General features: G+C 43.5%; 1 protein-coding gene across 4 annotated transcripts in view; it reads right to left on the bottom strand.

Annotated features, from left to right (window-relative positions):
* LOC117399775 (zinc finger protein 704-like) overlaps positions 1–19193 on the bottom strand; it is a 122156-nt gene that overhangs the window by 54032 nt on the left and 48931 nt on the right. For all 4 annotated transcript variants that reach the window (XM_033999149.3, XM_033999148.3, XM_033999147.3 and 1 more), the window contains exon 3: positions 11460–11563. In XM_033999149.3, the coding sequence (XP_033855040.2) occupies positions 11460–11563 (104 nt within the window). The remainder of the gene's footprint in view (positions 1–11459; positions 11564–19193) is intronic.

The following is a 19193-nucleotide window of genomic DNA, read 5'->3' on the forward strand; positions in this document are numbered from 1 at the left end:
ACTATCAGCTTCCGCTATGTTAGACTTGTTAAAATGTATGTACTTACAAAGAAAAAAGTTTTAAAATAAAATGCTACAAACCTTATATGTGTCTGAGCATACTGAGAAAATTGTGTGTGGCTGGCAGTTCCCCTCCTGCACTAAGGGCGTTGTGGATGTGCCACTACCCCTTCCTGTCATGTGTTTGTAGTTTTTACAATTACTGAAGTTTTACCTTGGTTAAGGGCCATGTGTGTAGTTTTAAAGCAACAGTTTTAAAGATTGTAGTTTCAAGTCAATTTTGATATTAAAAAAACAAAATTGTTACAGTAAAACAGTAAATAAAACTGAAGTATAGAGTTGTGGTTGTATTTAATTTATACAAATAAAATAAGGCATATGTTGACCCAGCCGTGCAGAAAGACCGGTTTGGGTCTCTCTTGGCAATGCTGGAGCGGCCTGTAAGCTTAAGCAGAAGTAAACAAACACAAAAGTTTTACAAAGTCTTTAGGCACGTATTTAAACACTTTGAAATCAGGCGTTTATGCTGAAATGCACAAATCATGAATGTCTATTTAAGTTTATTTAGTTCAAAGCTTAATAATGTCAAAAAAAAAAATGCTACAAACATTGACTATCAGCGGTCATATTTTAGACAATTTCCAACTTTGTTACAATGTATTTACTTAAAACAAAAAACTTGGGCTGTGTCTATTCTTGTGTGAGCATGGCAAACAGACAATCGTACAAGCGACAGGCCCCCCTCATGGACGAGGGGCAGGGGATTACAATGGCCTGTGGTGATAGGCTATAGGCGATAAGTGACTGGTGCGTTTTATTTTGAGACGCTGTTCAACATTTGTTGTAATTGATTTAGGTAGAATGAGAACAGTTTCAAAGAAGGTAATCGTAAATAATTTATAAATGAATTAAAACAAGAATTGGCTGTGTTGGTGTTTGTGTTAAATAAATAAAAAATCATATAGATTATCATATAGATAGCCCCTCTCAAAAATGACAATTGAACACTTCTTGTTACACAGTATGTCAGCCCCGTTTTAAAGCTTTCATACATAGGACTGTTATGTATTTACAGAAAACCGCACAAAAAAACTATTCTGGATAGCCTGTTAAGTGCTCAGAATAGCGGGGTGCCTGTATAAAGAAAATAAGTATCAATTTGGTTAACAGAATTGGTTAACAGACCAGCATGCTTACACAATGCATAAACCAAATAGGGAGCATTTTTAAGAGAAATAGAACGGTGGTTGCTGACATTGAGTAGCAATGGCAAAATGAACTAGAAATGTGCCGGTATTCAAACTTCAACTATGGTTTTAGGTTACATTTTAGCGTGTATAGCTGCGCTGTCTGAGTATGCAGGGACTGGCCCTTTGACAAGCAAGACAGCTAAAGAAGCGGACACCGCATTTCAAAACCTCCAACTCGCTGTATCCTGCGCTGATATCTGGAGGTTTTCCAGCCAGTTTCACAAGAGAATCGCCAATGCAATTGAGATAAACAATTGTTGGGGAGTTCTTAGCACAGGGCACGTAGAATGTCATTTATCTGTCACACAGAGCTGCTGGCTAAGACAGACTACGTTTAGTCCTGATGGTTGTTTGGAATATGGATGGCGGCGCACACATGCATTTAGTAGTACTGAAATATGTATTCAAAAGCACTGAAAAGAGCTGTGTTGATCGACTTAAACAACTAGGCTAACAATCTTTGTTCTGCAGGCAGTGTTTTGGGGTTGTACAAGACTGTGGATGTCGTGACTGGGAATTGTTAGAGGGGACTAAGAAAATACACAGAGATCAAGGCTTTTCTGAACTGAAAAAGATTCCGATGACAAAGCATTTGAACACCATTTGAGTGTTACCATTAAAGTGCTTTATAGTGTGGGAATCTTGCGGCGAAATCTGTCTACAGGTTTTTTTGAGTACATTCACATGACTGTCCTTTCAGAAACACTTCTGTGTCAATGTTCTGCAATGAACTACTGGAGAAAATGTGGCTCTAGTAATTCAGTTATGTTAACTGAAATTAAAAAAAAAACAATAAACACATTTTATTCATCAGAAAATATTGACAACAGGTAGGCCTACTTAACCTATTCACTTTTGTTGCCCTTACACTTCACAGTTTTGTTCCTGGAAATGAAAGCCAAAGTTTGAAAGCACTTAAATTAAGAAAAAAAAGTTTGCTCTGTGTGTGTGTGTTATTCTTTAATTTTACAATTACTTTAGTCAAGATGAAAACATTTACAAAGCGCTGAAATGAAGAAGAAAATACATGTTTGCTGTTCATGGTCTTTGGGCCACAGCCAATTAAGCTGTACGGTACAGTTTACAGTTTATAAACTAAGTAATATATTATATTACGATCGCATTTCAACCCTTTCTAGGCTGTTTTTTTAGAGATGTAATTTCATATAAACATAAGTTACAAGTATTCTTCTTAGTGACTCACGACCAAATCTCAATATACCAGCTAATAATAATAAATTTACCTTTAGCACTTTTTCACATTTGTTTGTCTTCTACCATAATCATTTCAATGTCAGCTAGAAACGAAGTCACTACACACACAGTACAAAAGTAAATGTCTGTGACATCCATACAGGCTTGGTGTTGTTCTAGAGCCTAGGGGCTTAATTTTTGAATAAAGAAGATCCCTGGTTCAAATGTCGCTGGAGAAGTTTGTTTGTGGCATAGTCAATTCAACTGATGGACAATTTGTTTTAGTATTTCCAGCAGTTTCTAAGATACATCTTGGAATGATTTTGAAAAGGACAGAGAGAGATTAACAGATGGACACTTCTAGGCTGCAAGCCCATTGTGACCGAACATTCACTCGACCCTGTATGTGGAAAACAACACGTCTATTTAAGTGCCTGGTGCGTCCTGAAGCCTGACGCTTGTCACAACCTGAGCAGTTAAGATAACAGACAACTTTGTTGGTGAGCAGAGACACCAACAACCAAAGATAAATGAACCACCCTAAAACTTAAAGCATAGATATTTTGAATGCCACTTAACCATAGGCAAGCACTAGGTCAAATGCATTGGTTCAAATACACAAGGTTAACATTTTTAAATGATGTGGTTAACAGACGCATGATACTGAAGAAAATGTGTCCTTGTCAGAAAATATAAAACGTAGGGATATCACAGATTCAAATGACAAGTGTCAAAACATGTAAACATGCTGTTTATCATTTATGAATAAACTTGTTTTGCTATGGAACTAATATGAACTATGAATATGCCTAAAGCATTCTTTTTCCCAGGAGGGGGGGAGTAATGGGAAATGTAGATTCAGTCGAGTGTTCCTTCGGCTCCACTCTGAGCGGTGGGATATGTGACAGAAAGGCAATGATTGTTGGTGGTAAATCTTCCTCCCGACCTATGAGGGCGCTAAGTAATGGGAACAGAGAACCTTGGACTGCTTGGCCTGACACTTTGTTCCTAGGGTTAAAAGGAAGTCGGTCATTTAGAAGAGAGGCGGAGCTTCGGTATATTAACTCATCGGCCCGGAAGGGAAATAATGTGGCAGCTGCGGATTGGAGGAGCGGCTGCAATCATTGACCAAGAGGTTATGAGTGACAGTATAAATAGGGGATGGAGCGACGCAATCTGTTCCTTTGTTTTGGTTAGAGAACAACCTGGAAGGACCTGTGTTTTGTGTGGAACAAATCGTGAATGTTTTGTTTTATGTCGTGTCAAAATAATACTGTTTGTGATTATTTAGACAGCTAAACTCGATCCAAGAGCTGTCGCTAAAGGCCAGCATGAACCTGGACAACACTGCACTTTGTTTGCACTAAAGTACTGTATTTTCACCACAAGCACTAGAGCACACACTGTGGATGGGTGTTTGTGTACAGTATGTGTTACTGAACACATGTGGCTGAATTAAAACAGGACTGTTATTATTTCAGGGCCAACCCGCGGATTACAGACACGCTGCTGTATTGCTTCCCATTGACATTGTTATTATTTACTGTTGTTAGCCGTTTGGATTACAAAATACAACCATTAAACAACATTGACCCTGGATTATAATTGTCTGTCTGTTTATTAATCACCTGCACACTGTATGCCATTCACAGCTACTACTTTTTCGCAAATATTAATAAATGAGGGATCTTGTGCTTGATCCCGGCCAAATTGTCCTATCAAGGGTTGAAATGTGTCATGCCAAGTATCAACATTTCTGGTATTGCTAATCACCACTTCACCAGTCTCTTCTAGAATGTCAACATAATTACATTGTGTACTTATTGCTTTTTGTGTTTGTTTTCCCGCTTCCCCCAATAACACCCGGGAGGCTGGAGGACCTCTCTGTTTTTCTAATCGACGCTGTCGACGTGTTTTATTAACCTTTCAGGGATCTGTTCCGTTAAACATGGTCTCATCGGTAAAGGGAAACTCTGTGACCCAGTTCTCGTCTGTTATTGTACTTAGGGTGTCCTCCACCCCTTTTTCTTTTACTAGACTATATAACCCAAGATAATATCTTCCTAGGATCACCTGGTGGGATAGGTAGGGAACTACCCTCACTCTCATCTGGCATTTTTTTCCTCGTAGCGAGACCTCTGTTTTAACAGTGGGGTCATATTTAATATCACCATGGATACAGGTGATACTGGTACTAAATTTAAAATCTAACTGTTTTTTATTAACTAACTCAGCAGCCACTAATGTGATTGAGCTGCCAGTATCAATCAGAGCTGGTACACAGTTCCCATTTACCTGTATTTCCTCTATATAGGGTCGGCGTCCTTCTACTACCCCCGGCACAACAATACTCCCACAAAACCAAGCGTCTCCTGCATTACACTTCATTGTGAGTACAGTACTTGGCAACATGCCTCATCTTGTTACAATTAAAACATTTACAAGTGGAGAAATCTAACTTCTCCCCTTGTCTCTGTCCCAACCATTGTCCCTTCACGGCATACAGCCGCTCTTCAAACCCTTTTTTAAATTGGGTCTTGCCCGTCTTGAAGGACGTCGGCTGTCTCCAGACGGCAGGCCCAGGAGTCGAAGATTGTGTCAAACAAAACACTCACAAAACATATATTCACTGCTCCCTTCTCGGGTCCTTTACAAACTACAAACCAAAACGAAGGAACAGATTGCAATTCTCCATCCCCTTTTGTGCTGTCACACATGACCCCTTGGTAAACGAGGGCAACCGCCTCTCCAATCTGCGGCTGCTACATTGTTTAGCTTCCGGGTTAATGCGTTCGTGCAACGTAGTCTCGCCTTCATCCAGACTGGCCAACTTCCCGACCCTGGGAAAGAACTGTCAGACCAGCCCATCCAAAGAACTCTGTTCTCGCTGCTTAGCGCCCTCACAGGTCGGGAGGGAGATTTAAAACCAAGAATCATTGTATTTCTGTTACAGTAATATACACCAAGGGCTGCATAATTCAAAGTGGAAACGTCAAAGTGGCCTGATATCAGCCTAGAGCACGTAATACCCCCAAAACAAATACAAAGATTTACACAAAGACATAGGCAAATCGAGCAGCTTAGCAGTCTAAAATCTTACATAAAAAAAACGATTTTAGGGACTGAGGATGATACATTTTATGAAAAAGTTGCATTTTGCATATAAAAATAGCTAAATTTTTGTGATCACATGACTAAAAAATCCACAAAAAAATGACAAAAAAAGGATAGTTTGCCTGTGGTATCTTAAATGGAACATACAGTAATTTTGGTGTAAAACAGCTGACTCCCAAAATCACAAAACTCTTGTAGCACAGAGCATCGAAAGGGCCTCAGCAGACAAGGGGTTAAAATACTTTAACTTAGGAAACTGGAAGAAATGTAGTTAATTCTCCGAAGTGGAGATTTTGTTTTGATTTATTGTATTTGATTTTGTGTTTGTTACTTTGTCCCTTTGCACAGGGATGGTAACAATAATAAATATACAGGCACTGCCCTGTTTAAACTCACACAGTTTTGTGAAGAACTGTGGTCAAAAGCTCCCCCACTTTACCACTATATATATATATATATATATATATATATATATATATATATATATATATATATATTAGTTGGGATTTATGCAAATATCAGAATCACAAGAGCCAATTAAAATCGTGTGAAAGTCACCATAAGGCTTCTACATTCACAGCGTTTTAATTAGCTCTTGTAATGCTTTATTTGCATATCTCCCTACAACCCATTTGTTTTTGTTTTTGAATTTATTGCTTTCACTCACCTTAACGCGAAAGCTACTTGTTTTTACTTACTCTCCTGAGCCTTTCTGAAGTCAAAATACAGTTGCGCTGTACTGATGAGCCCCAAAAAGGGCGAAACATGTATGCAGCTACTGTATTTTGACTTTTAAAATGCTGTGAATGTAGAAGCCGTTAGGCAACTTTCACGCGATTTGATTGGCTTTGTAATGCTGGGTGATGACATCATCAAAGGGGAAAGGTCACGGTCAATGGCAGTGCCAATAATAACAATGCACACATGAATTGTAATCATACTATACTGCAGGTAAGTACAATACATATTCAATGTAATTATTTATATAGTGTCCACACTATAACACTTCTCCCCCCTTAATTTCAATCCCCCTGTAAGGAAAGAACAAGTAAACCACATCAGTGTTTTCTCTTCTTTCCTTTACAACACTTTAGAACTTGTGCTAGTGTTACTGTAAATGTAAACAAACAAAAATGACAGTCCTTATTTCTTTTCAACTAGGTCTGCTGTTCCAACACTAACACCATGAGTCTAGGTCTCAACTACAGAGTTAGTCTTTCAGGAGGCTTGTGACTACACTGTGACCTGCACAGTACTCCTGGTGTGCCACTACACAGGTGAGGCGTGTCCCAGTGGAGCTGGGTCTGAGGGCACAGGAGCGGGTTGGGTGTTTGTGAGAGAAAGTCCATCACCCTCTCCTGGAACCACTGAATGCCCCTGTTCCTCAGATACTGTTTCCTGTGGGGTTTCAACTTGCGTACTACCATCCGCAGCTGTTCTGTCTGAAAACATTGTCTTTTCTTTGTCATAGCGCAGGTGGATGTGGTCCTGGTGTCTACGCATGACTCGACCATCAGACAGTTTGACCACAAAGGAGACTGGACCACTCTGACTCAGAATGATACCTGGCAACCAGCGCTGGCTGCTTGTGAAGTAGCGGATGTAGACAGTGTCATTGGGTTTTAACTGTCTCTCCCTCGCGTGGTGGTCATGTCTCTCTTTTTGTTTCTCCTGCTTCCGTTCCACTCATGCTTTGATGTCCGGATGCAATAGATCCAGGTGAGCTTTTGGCTTTCTGCCCATCAGCATCTCAGCTAGAGTCTGTCCTGTTGTTGTTTATGGCGTGATGTGGTACTGGAACAAGAACCGAAAGAGCTTGGTTGTGATGGTTCCCCCGGTCATCCTTTTGAGCCCCTCTTTCAGTGTCTGCACAGTCCGCTGTGCTAAGCCGTTTGAGGCCGGGTGAAACGGAGTGCTGTGGACATGGCGAATCCCGTTTCTCTGCATGAATTCTTGGAACAAGTCACAGGTAAAGGTTGTCGCGTTACCTGACACAAGAGAGTCAGGCAGACCATGGGTTGCAAACACCTGCCAAAGCTTTTCGATGGTTGTTGTCGCTGTGATGTTGCTCATGATGTGAGCCTCCAGCCACTTGGAGTGTGCGTCCACCATGACAAGGAACATGTGGCCCATGAAAGGGCCTGCAGACTATGTGCAACCTGGACCATGGGCGGTCAGGCCACTCCCATGGATGTATAAGGAATCTTTTCACTTGGGACAGGATAGGATCCCGGTCTGTCCACTGTTTGATCTGTTTGGCATTCACAGGTGAGTTTGACAATCTCTCCATTAGGAAAATTGTCTCGGGAGGCACCACAGTTGTGGCGGGCATCTCTGGTAGCGGGAGGCGGCTGAGCGCGTCTGCGTTTGCATTGTCCTTCCCCGCTCTGTACACGATAGTGTACTGGTAAGCTAACAGTGTGAGGGCCTAGCGCTGTATCCTTGCTGAAGCCATGGGAGGAATGCATCTTGATTCACTGAAAAGGCTCATCAGTGGTTTGTGTTCAGTGCATATGGTGAAATGACGACCGTAGAGGTACTGATGATAACGTTTCACAGCAAAGACTATGGCTAGACCTTCCTTGTCTAACTGTGATTATCCCTTCTCAGCACTCGTCAGTGTGCGTGATGCGAATCCAATGGGTTTCTCTGACCCGTCCTCCATCTGATGAGAGAGTACTGCCCCGACGCCATAGGGCGAGGCATCACATGACAGGATGATCTCTTTGTCTTGGTCGAAATGAACCAGCAGTTGTGCTGATTGTAGTAGTGCTTTCACTTCCTTGAAAGCTTTCTCTTGTGCTGGCCCCCACTTCAATTTACAGTCTTTGTGGAGCAGCTGATACAGTGGAGTCAACACTGTTGACAGCTCAGGGAGGAACTTACCATAGTAGTTCACCATGCCCAGGAACGACCTGAGCTCGGACATGTTCTTGGGGTTTGGAGCATCCTTGATTGCCCTGACTTTGTCCTCCACATGACACAGACCCTGTGCTGTGATTTTGTGACCTAGGTATGTCACACTCTGTGCTTGGAAGGTGCACTTGCTACGCTTCAGGCGCAGCCCTGCCTCGGAGAGTCTCTTTAACACCTGGTCCAGATTGTGGAGGTGCTCCTCCTCCATCTCCTCTGTAACCAGGATGTCGTCCAGGTACACTGCTACATGAGTGATCCCCTGCAACAGATTGTCCATTGTCCTCTGGAAAATGTCCGGACTGGACGCCACTCCGAAAACCAAGCGGTTGTACTTGAACAAGCCTTTGTACGTGTTGACTTTGACATACTCTTTTGAGTCCTCGTCCAGGAGGAGCTGTTGGTAGCGTGGCTCATGTCAAGCTTTGAGAATGTCTTGTCTCCTGCAAGCATCGCGAACAGGTCCTCCACCCGCGGCAGCGGGTAAGCGTCCAGCTTAGAGGCCCTGTTGATGGTGAGTTTGTAGTCCCCACACATACGCACAGTGTTGTCACTTTTCAGAACGGGAACGATTGGAGCTGCCCAGCGGGAGAACTGAATGGGAGTAATGATGTTTGTTTCCTGCAGCCGCTCCAACTCATCCTCCACTTTCTTTTTCATGGCGTAGGGCACTGTCCTGGGCTTGAAAAAGTGAGGCTCGGCCTGAGGATCCACGAACAGCTTAACTGCAGTGCCCTGCAGCGTGCCCAGTTCATCGTTGAAAACCTCAGGGTACTTTTGAATGACTTCAGTCACTCGTGTGTGTTTTATCTCACCCCAGTTCAGTTGTATTTTGGTGAGCCAGTCATGCCCTAATAAACTCGGTCCATTCCCTTTCACCACCAGGAGCAGTGCTCTCGCTTCCTGGCTGTTGTAAGCAATGTCCACCTCTAGAGCCCCCAGCAATGGTATGGTCTCCCCGGTGTACGTACGCAGTCTGATCCCTGCCGATGTGAGGGCGGAAGCCTGTTTTTTTGTAGGTCTCCTCACTGATGACAGATGCAGAGGTCCCCGTGTCAACCTCCATCCTCATCTCCTTTCCATCTACCTCCACTGTAGCATAGATAGGCTCTGCGCACGGCTCACTCACATTAAACATGTTGTAGGAACAATGCTCTTCCTCCTCCTCTGTGCTCTCTAGGTGGTGCACTGCTGACTGCGACTTCTTTGCTGTGAACTTGCCCTGCCCAGTCTGCCCACCCTCTGGCTTGCTCCTAGCACCCCTGCACTTTTTAGCTAAATGTCCCTTTTTGTTGCAATTGTGACAGACAGTATCCTTGAACTTACAGTTGTTTGCGTAATGTGTTCCCCCACATCTGAAACATTCCACTGCTTTTCCCCTTTTTCCTGCTGCCTCTTTTGTCACCTGATGCACTGCACAACTTCCATTGTTGGCCTTTTGAATATCTTTAGCATTACTAGCTGCCATCTCCATCCCTTGAGATATTTCCAATGCTCTCTTGAAAGTCAGTGTGGCTTCCCCCAGCAAACGGCGCTGTATGCTGTCCTCATTAATGCCACAGACTAATCTGTCACAGAGCATGTCCACTAACACAGCCCCAAACTCACAATGTTCAGAGAGTTGACGTAATTCAGCAACAAAGTTAGCAACAGACTGACCTGTTTTCCGAAAATGGCAGGGACAATCACTGAAGGCTTTGGATTGTGGCGAGTCTGAACGAGAGCAACTAGATCCACAAAAGGAATTTCTCCCGGTCTCCGTGGTGTAGCCAAATTCCTCATTAGCTTGTAGGTTTTAGCCCTACACACACTCAAGAGAATAAGAGCGCTGTTAAGCCTCATCTGTAATTCCATTTGCCAAGAAAAAGTGTCCCAACCTTTCCACATATTCCGTCCAGTCCTCGTTCTCTTCCACAAACTTAGTGATAGTCCCAAACATTGCCATTGTAACGCCAACTTGTCCTTGATCCTCATTAGCGATCTCCACTTGCTGCTGATTCTCACCGTCGGCGTTTCCCTCCTGTACATGCTGATTAAGTTTTATTCTTGTTGCCAAAAAGATGTTGTAACTTGACAAGGAATGTCCACATGCGTTTCAATATTAATTTCCTTTACTTTCAAACTAAGAAATAAAAGGTGTACAGCCATGTACACGGTACAAATACAGAAAAGCGATACAGCCAACTCAACATGTGGTAGTGTCACATTGTACAGATCCGACTCTGGGTGATGACATCATCAAAGGGGAAAGGTCACAGTCAATGCCAATAATAACAATGCACACATGAATAGTAATCATACTACACTGCAGGTAAGTACAATACATATTCAATGTAATTATTTATATAGTGTCCACACTATAACATATATATATATATATATATATATATATATATATATATATATATATATATATATATATATATAATTTTTATTTTTTTCACTAAAATTTTGAGGAGGCACTGCCTCCCTTGCCTCCTCTAAGAGCCTGCACAGTTTTACAGGTAAGACAAAATGTCAAATAAATTAGTGTTAAATAATTAACAGTTTAACGACCGGAATTGTGTAATATTTTGGCTGAATGAAAAGTAATACCGGCATAGAGCTGCATTAAACTAATATAGCACCATTGTTGCATAAAACATAAAAAGAAAATAAAAAAATATATATATATGAAAGTGTTCTTGTCAGATGGCTGGTTAAGCTAACATAAAAGGAGAAGATATTAGCGATGGATGAACCGTGATTGTTAACAGATGTTCTGGAAAGGGGAACGTGGATAACAAAGATGGTAGCTCAACCTGTGCCATTGATAGTGTTATAAAACAACTAAATGTGCTGCACCTGAATGATATCTACACCCCTCATTCTATGTGTAACACTAGACACATTGCAAAATTGCTTTTTAACCAATAATATTCACCAACATTGTATAACTGAAGGACCTAAATATAGCACACAATAGGTCAAGATCAATTTATTTCTTACCATTAGTTTTGACTGGGGGGCTGCGAACCAGAGGACTGGTTGACAGGCTTGTCAGAACCATGGCTGCTGTCACTTTATCCATGTCCACTTCTTCAGACAATTTCCTGAAAAACAGCAGGAGAAACCAGTGTACATCAGCACTACTGCTTTACCTCAATGCAAAAGAGGGGTGATAAATACAAGCAGAACAAATTGAACAGGCTCGCGTTTGTGATTTACTCATCTATAAAACTTTAAACAACCCTGTGGTAGGGAAGAAAAGCCTGTCACATAATTAGCGGGGGCAGGGCAAAGCCCTGCTTGTAAAGATATTGGAAACACTGTATTGTTTTGTTTACTTTAAAACAGGTGTATGTATTGTCGATACATACACCTGTACTGTCGATTTAAAAAAAATGATTTATTATGATTTAAAAGGAAATGTATTTTGTGTTTATTTAAAACGAGTATGTTTTGTTATTGTTTGGTTTAAATGTGGTCTAGCAGAGGCGGTGTTAACAGCTTGCGTGAATGCATGGTCGGCAGTCTGTGATTATTGACTGCCGGCCATGCAGACGTTAGGTTACTTACTGTAACCCTGGTTCCCTGAAAGACAAGACGAACACCAACAAACATTATATATGGGATATGCCTGCCCATTGGGTAGGTAATTGCTGAGCTCTCTATACCAGAGCTGCCAATAGGCCCCTTCCTGGGATGATGCACTCGGTCCCGCCCACCGAGGGATTAAAACCATCATCCTGAGGAAGCTATTTCTCTTTTTCCATCGAACCCGTGAGGGCGACCGTGGTGGTCGTCTTCTCTTTCAGGGAACCAGGGTTATGGTAAGTAACCTAACGTTCCCTTTCAATTCGAAGACGACCACCAAAGAACATCATGTATGGGATAATGTATACCAGAGCCGTCGCGATGGAGAAGGAACGGCAGCATATGAGGGATGCATCAGAACCGCATAACCCAATGGTTAGCGGTGTGAGCTTACACTCTCAAGGACCCTCGTGCCTAACGAAGGCAGGGCAGGACCTACCACATTAAGGCGGTAGAACCTGGAGAAAGTATGCGGCATAGCCCATCTAGCCGCAGTACAAATACCAGACATCGAGGCACCTCTGAAGAGGGCCCAAGATGTAGCCAACCCTCTAGTGGAGTGTTTGGCTACCATACCAGGTGGGGGAAAGCCAGCACCATCATACGCAGTCGAGACTGTATCCACAATCCAATATGACAGACACTGATTTGAGAGCGGCTGTGCTAGGGTCCATGTCCCATGACAGACAAAGAGCTGGTCAGACTGACGCAGAGCTCTTGTCCTATCCTCGTAGCATCTCAATGCCCACATTGGGCAGAGGAAATTCAATCTCATTGAAGCAAACTGTGGTGGATGGAAGGACTCCAGTTCCACACTGATTAATGTGGAAGGCTGTGATCACCTCGGGGAGGAAAGCATGGTTGGTGCGCAGAGACACCCTGCTACCATCCTCCCAAATACGCATGCATGAGTTGTGCACAGACAGCGCCTGCAGAGGTGATAGCCACGAGGAAGGCTGTCTTCATAGACAGGTACTTCAGCTCTATGGAGTGTATGGGTTCAAACAGGGCCTTCGTGAGAGCCTCCAGTACAATATTAAGGCTCCATTTGGAGAGAACAGTTCTCCTAGGAGGGTGTAATAGCAGAGTGCCTTAAGAAATCGGGTAGTCAAGAAATGCGCACCCGGAGACACAAAATCTACGGGGGCATGGCATACAGAGATAGTCGCTAAATACACCTTCAAAGTGGAAGGTGACCTACCAGCATCAAGCAGTTCTTGCAGAAACTATAAGACAATTGGCATAGGGCAAGATTTTGGGTCATAGCTTCCAGCCAGACACGAAGCTTGGAAATATCTCCACTTATAGGTGTACAAAGACCTAGTGGAGTCTGCCCTAGTGCTCTGCAACGTACCCACAACTGCATCTGATAGCCCTAGGGTTAACCAGCGGCCCCTTTCAGGGGCCAGACCCATAGCAAGAACCTACCTGGCTCCAGGTGCCAAAGAGTGCCTCTCGCCTGACTGAGGAGATCCATGCACAGTGGGATCTCCCACTGCTGGCCGTGTAACAGCTGGCACAGGGTCAAAAACCAGATTCTACTGGGCCACTTTGGGGCCACTAGGAGAACTGACGCCTCCTCTAACCGGAGCTTTTCTAGAAAGGCCGGGAGCAGCAGTATAGACGGGAAAGCGTACAAAAACGCTTTGGGCCATTCGTGCACTTGGGCGTTGTAACACAACTGCAACTCCCTATGGTTCGTTGCCCCTTTAAAAAACCGACCCAAGACACAGAAGTGGATTTTTTTCCGCGCTGACGCGCTATTTTTAATAAACACAATAAAATAAACAAAATAAACACCTAGCTCCTTCGGAGCACTAACTAAACTTTCGGGAACACTCTGACTACAAGTGGGACGGCTAAGCCGTTTCCCCACCAAACAAAACACAACAAAACAAAACACACACAGGTTTTCACTCCAAAAGGTTTCACACTACCTTTTCCTTTTTTTCGCCTTCACGCACTTGCAAGCGGGCTCTTCACACAGCAGCCCCGAGTACACTGGCTGCTTTCTTTTTATACCTGGCAGCTGGCCTTAATTTGCAATAACAAGGCCAACTGCCACAACAATTAACAAATGAAAATTAACCAAACTAATAAAACAATTAAACCAAACAAAAATGTGCCTATGCACATGTTTTTCATGTCAGAGAAGGTGGCCCCCTCCCCAGAGGCCGCTATAGAAAGCGTGTCCTCTTGCACCAGCTGGGATGCCTCATCCCATCCACCCTGATCTCCCCTGGGGGAGGGGGGTATGGCAATTGGGGCTGCAGCCAGGGCCACAGGAGCCTGTTTGGCCAAGAGCTCCAGGACCTGGTCCATAATGTCCCTCGCCTGCCTGGAACGCTTCACCCTTCTCGCCTCTGGAGATGGGGAGTGACTACGGGAGGCCTGTGCATCGAGGATGTCCAGCAGGGGGTCCTAGGACAGGTCATGGAGGAGGGGCTCCAAGAGCCACCGACGGTCTGGCCACCGAGGATGCGGAACTCACTCACCCTCTCCAACCTATTTTCCTTCACCCAGGGCTGAAAAGCCGCACAGATGCTGCAGGCTACATCCCTCGAAGGCCAAGGTGGCACGTTGGACACCCAAGCACTGCGCACAGAGGGTATGTGCAGCATCGTGCGCTAGCTCCGTAGCAGTGGCCAAGCACCGTGTGCACTGCGTGCACCATGTGTTCGTGCACTAGCACTGTAGCAGTGGGCATCAAGCGCCATGTGCACCATGCATACCGAGCACCGCATGCACCGAGTACCAAGAGTACTATGTGCACCCCGTAGCGCTGTGTCTGTGCACTGATGCTGTAGCGCTGGGCACCGTGTGCCTTATGCAATGAGCACCTTGTGCACTGAGATACCGAAGTACCAAGGACTATGTGTGAGCTGCGATACCGAAGCACAGGGGGGGGGGCAGCTATGCAATTGTGCCTACCCTAACTGCGCGGTCACACACACCTGATCAGTGCGTAGCGTGCACCAGGGGGACACAAGGGCCGAAGCCGCAGTGGGCGAGTTGACGCAGACAGCAAAAAACCACGGTAGAATAGATAGATAACAAAGAGCGGCCTACCACGCAAGCGAGGAGGCCGCTGACAGAAAGTCGAAAGGCTCAGTCTTTTCAAAGTCATTGATTCCGGGAAAGTGGCGAGCCACCTTTGAGCACGAATACAAGGGAAATACAATTGGCTCAATTCGACTCAAGCAGTTCTTTTCTAAAAACACGCTCAGCTCAACACAGAGGTCTTACCGTACCGTCTTGAGAAGGAAAAAGAGAATTTTTTTCCTCAGGATGATGTTTTTAATCCCTCGGTGGGTGGGACCCAGTGCATCATCCCAGGAAGGGGCCTATCGGCAGCTCTGGTATAGAGAGCTCAGCAATTACCTACCCAATGGGCAGGCATATCCCATACGTAATGTCTTCGGTGGTCATCTTCGAATTGAAAGGTAACTAAAGCTAGTGTTGAATGTGACCATCTCTGTATTCAATAATATAGTGTTAGTTTCGGAGATGGTCACAGGTATAAAACCCTACAGCTTTTGTTGTTCCGTGTGGGTGTTCAGGAAGGAGGATCGTGTGCAAGAGTGAGCGAGGTAAAACAAAAGTAAAAAAAGTAAAAGAAAACAAACAATTGATTTGCGTGCAGGAAGCAGTGTTTGTTTTGACCGTAAGGAGATTCAGGTGTTCGTGACCTGATTTTGTTTAAACCTTTTATTTTGGATCTATGAGCAGTGTTTGTTAAAATATTTATTTTTGTTTTGTTTTGAATAAAAAAGGCGCTGCATCGCTTTAACTCATAGTACCTGCCTGTGTGTCTCTGTCAGCTTTCTGGTCTGGGAACGTCATCAGTGCTCAGCTACCCTGTCACAAACCCTACAATCTGAATAGAACTGTTTTATTCCAGCACACAAAATTATGGCTGCACACTGAAGCAGTCAGACCATTAAACATTTTTTTTTCATTTTATTTAGATATGTTGATGCCAAGGATGATAATAATAATAATAATAATAATAATAATAATAATAATAATAATAATAATAATAATAATAATAATAATAAACACACAACTGTACATAATAAGGCTGTTTCTGGTGACATAAATCTGTGATTTATAGAAAGAGTGTGTCTAACCGAATTACATAGTATATCTAATAGTTTCTAACTAAATTGATGTCACTTACTGTTTAAGAGTATGTGCTCCCAAGTGGCGCATCCAGTAAAAGCACTCGCTAGAGTGCCAAATGCGCTCTATAGCCTGGACGTCGCCGGTTCGAGTCCAGGCTATTCCACAGCCGACCGTGGACGGGAGATCCCAGGGGGCGGCGCTCAATTGGCCGAGCGTCGTCCGGTGGGAGGGAGGGAGGTTAGGTCGGCCAGGGTGTCCTCGGCTCACCGCGCACCAGCGACCCCTGTAGTCTGGCCGGGCGCCTGCGGGCTTGCCTGTAAGCTGCCCTGAGCTGCGTTGTCCTCCGACGCTGTAGCTCTGAGGCGGCTGCACGGTGAGTCTGCAGAGTGTAAAGAAGCGGGCAGCTGACGGCACATGCTTCGGAGGACAGCGTGTGTTCATCTTCGCCCCTCCCGAGTCAGCGCAGGGGTGGTAGCGGTGAGCTGAGCCTAAAAATAATTGGGCATTTCAAATTGGGGAGAAAATAATAAAAAAAAACTAATTGGCAACGACTGAATTTAAAAAGAAAAAAGTATGTTCTCCAGTTCTTTCATGAAATTCTCCCAGTCTGTAAATCTGCAGGCTGTTTGTTGCTTACATACTGTAGTAGTAACATCATTTTTGAAAAGCAGAGGTCAGACAACTAGACATATGCAGTCTTATTAACTACAAGGACCCACTGCTCCTTTGAACAGAACCTTTCTTTATAGTGCAGTCCAACTGTACTGTCTGTGAAAATGACTTGGTAAGGGTAGTTGTGATCACATTTCTTTTTTGCACTTACTGTAACACACAAGATATATTTACCTTCAGTGTTTTCATTGTTAAGACATTCCACCTGTCAGATGCCCTGTTTCATTGGCAAGAAAAATTAATCACATCAAAAGTCCTAAGAGATGCAAATGGCTTCTAAAAGCTCACCTCACGTTTACGCACATGTACAGTAACAGTATTTTATGCACTAATTAAGCAACCTACATTAAAATGGCATTATGGATAATTAAACTGTGATAAATTACCTGGCAAAAGAGCCCCATGGCTTTTTGTGAGTGTCACCTAGTAATTCACTGCAGTAAAAAGTACTTAACAGAAATGGGTTATAGACATATTGTGTTAGGTACTGCTCGATATATTTTGAGATTTAGGTTTAAGCCTACGCTATTTCTGAACTTCTTGAGGATAACGGCTCATTAAAACCACCTGACAATGTATCAGTCTGTGAAAAGACAATGTCAATTTATAAGAAACACAGGGCCATATATTCAAAATGTTTACTCTGCTATTTATTTAAGAAGAAAAATACATGTTAATTTACAAAATGTATGAGTGGTTTGACCTGTATTATGAAATTGTTTAGTATTTATTTTGTAAACAGACTTTTTCATTGGAAGTAAACGCTTTAACAATATTACCATAAACTGCATATTCACAGCATAAACCGTGTTCAGTAGGAAGTTTACCATCCAGTTGGTTCACTCACTCCGTCAGCAAGTTTGCAATGGTTTGTTTGGATACCGGCACCCCAGTGTGTTCTCCACAAAGGACACAGAAAGTTGGTCTGTTGGTCTGTATTTCTCTGTCCTGAATATATAGTAGAACTGGGCTCTTTTCAGGCGATAGAACTCAGGGAGTGTGATGGACTGAGCTAGAAATGCTGATTTGAGAGACAGGTGTTTTAGGGAGCAGGAGCAGGAGCTTAGGGGTTTGAATGGTGCCTTTTGTTAACCTTCCTAAAGCTAGAGAGGCTCAACTGGGGGACCACCGGCCTACAGGGTGGTCTTAGGTGCAGGAGGCCTTTTAGACATTTTGACACAATGGGGTGTGGTCCCACAGGGTGGCCTTCCTGTCCAAGAAGGATGCTGGATAGGGCTGAATCAGGCAGGCTTGGTTTTGTTTTATTTTCCTCAGGACAGCTGGAATCAAGGGAAAGGCTGGAAATGCATACATTGCCAGTGCCCACTTCTGGTAGTACCTTGAACAGAACTGAGGAAGCTGTGAGTGGTCTTCTAAAGACATCTGTCAGCTGGGGATATGAACTAGCCTGTAAACCGAAGGAGTACTGATCATACTCTGATTCGTAAAAACACTTTAGCTACATGAGTCTGTCAATTTCTTGGGTACTATATTGGTCATCCGAATATACTGCGGGTCCAGAGCACGAACTATATCCCACTAGGAGTAATAACATCTCTGTCCTCCTAACGTCTCCCCTGAGATAAGAGTGTGTGCTGAGCAAATAAAAAGTGTACGTAAAAGAAATCTGAACACACGGATTTCGTGACACTGTTATGATGAGGATGTTCTGGCTGTGTAAGGTTACCTTGAAATGCTTTACAGCAAGTTAGACTGTCAGGAGTTTCAGTTAGTTGATGTGATGCACTCTGATGCACTGACCATTTTCCTTGTACTTGGGCCTCCCTGTCTGGGCTTCCCCAGCCTATCAGGGAGGCATCTGTGTAAAGTCTTTTGTGGTGGCTGTTTTCTTCCAATGGCATGCCCTGTGAGACCATGGTTGACTGAGCCCACCATGTTGCCTCCTTTGTTGCTTGAGGTGAAACTCATATTTTCATTTGTATCTGAAAGCATGGGATTCTTAAATTGGAAGGAATTCGGTATTTATATTATATATAAAAAAAAATTATATATTAAAAATACAAAAATGAAAGATTACAATTAGATCAGTCTCCATCCCCCTGAGTTAATACTTGGTGGCAGTAATTACAGCTGTGAGTCTGTTGGGATAGGTCTCTACCAACTTTGCACACCTAGATTTGGTAATATTTGGCCATTCTTCTTTACAAAACTGTTCAAGCTCTGTCAAGTTCTTTGGGGAGCGTTGATGGTCAGCAATCTTCAAGTCATGCCACACATTTTCGATTGGATTTAGGTCGGGGCTCTGACTGGGCCACTCAAGGACATTTACCTTTTTGTTCCTTAGCCACTCCAGTGTAGCTTTGGCTGTGTGCTTTGTGTCGTTGTCAT

The sequence above is a fragment of the Acipenser ruthenus genome, chromosome 4, assembly GCF_902713425.1.
Source record: "Acipenser ruthenus chromosome 4, fAciRut3.2 maternal haplotype, whole genome shotgun sequence".
Lineage (NCBI taxonomy): Eukaryota > Metazoa > Chordata > Actinopteri > Acipenseriformes > Acipenseridae > Acipenser > Acipenser ruthenus.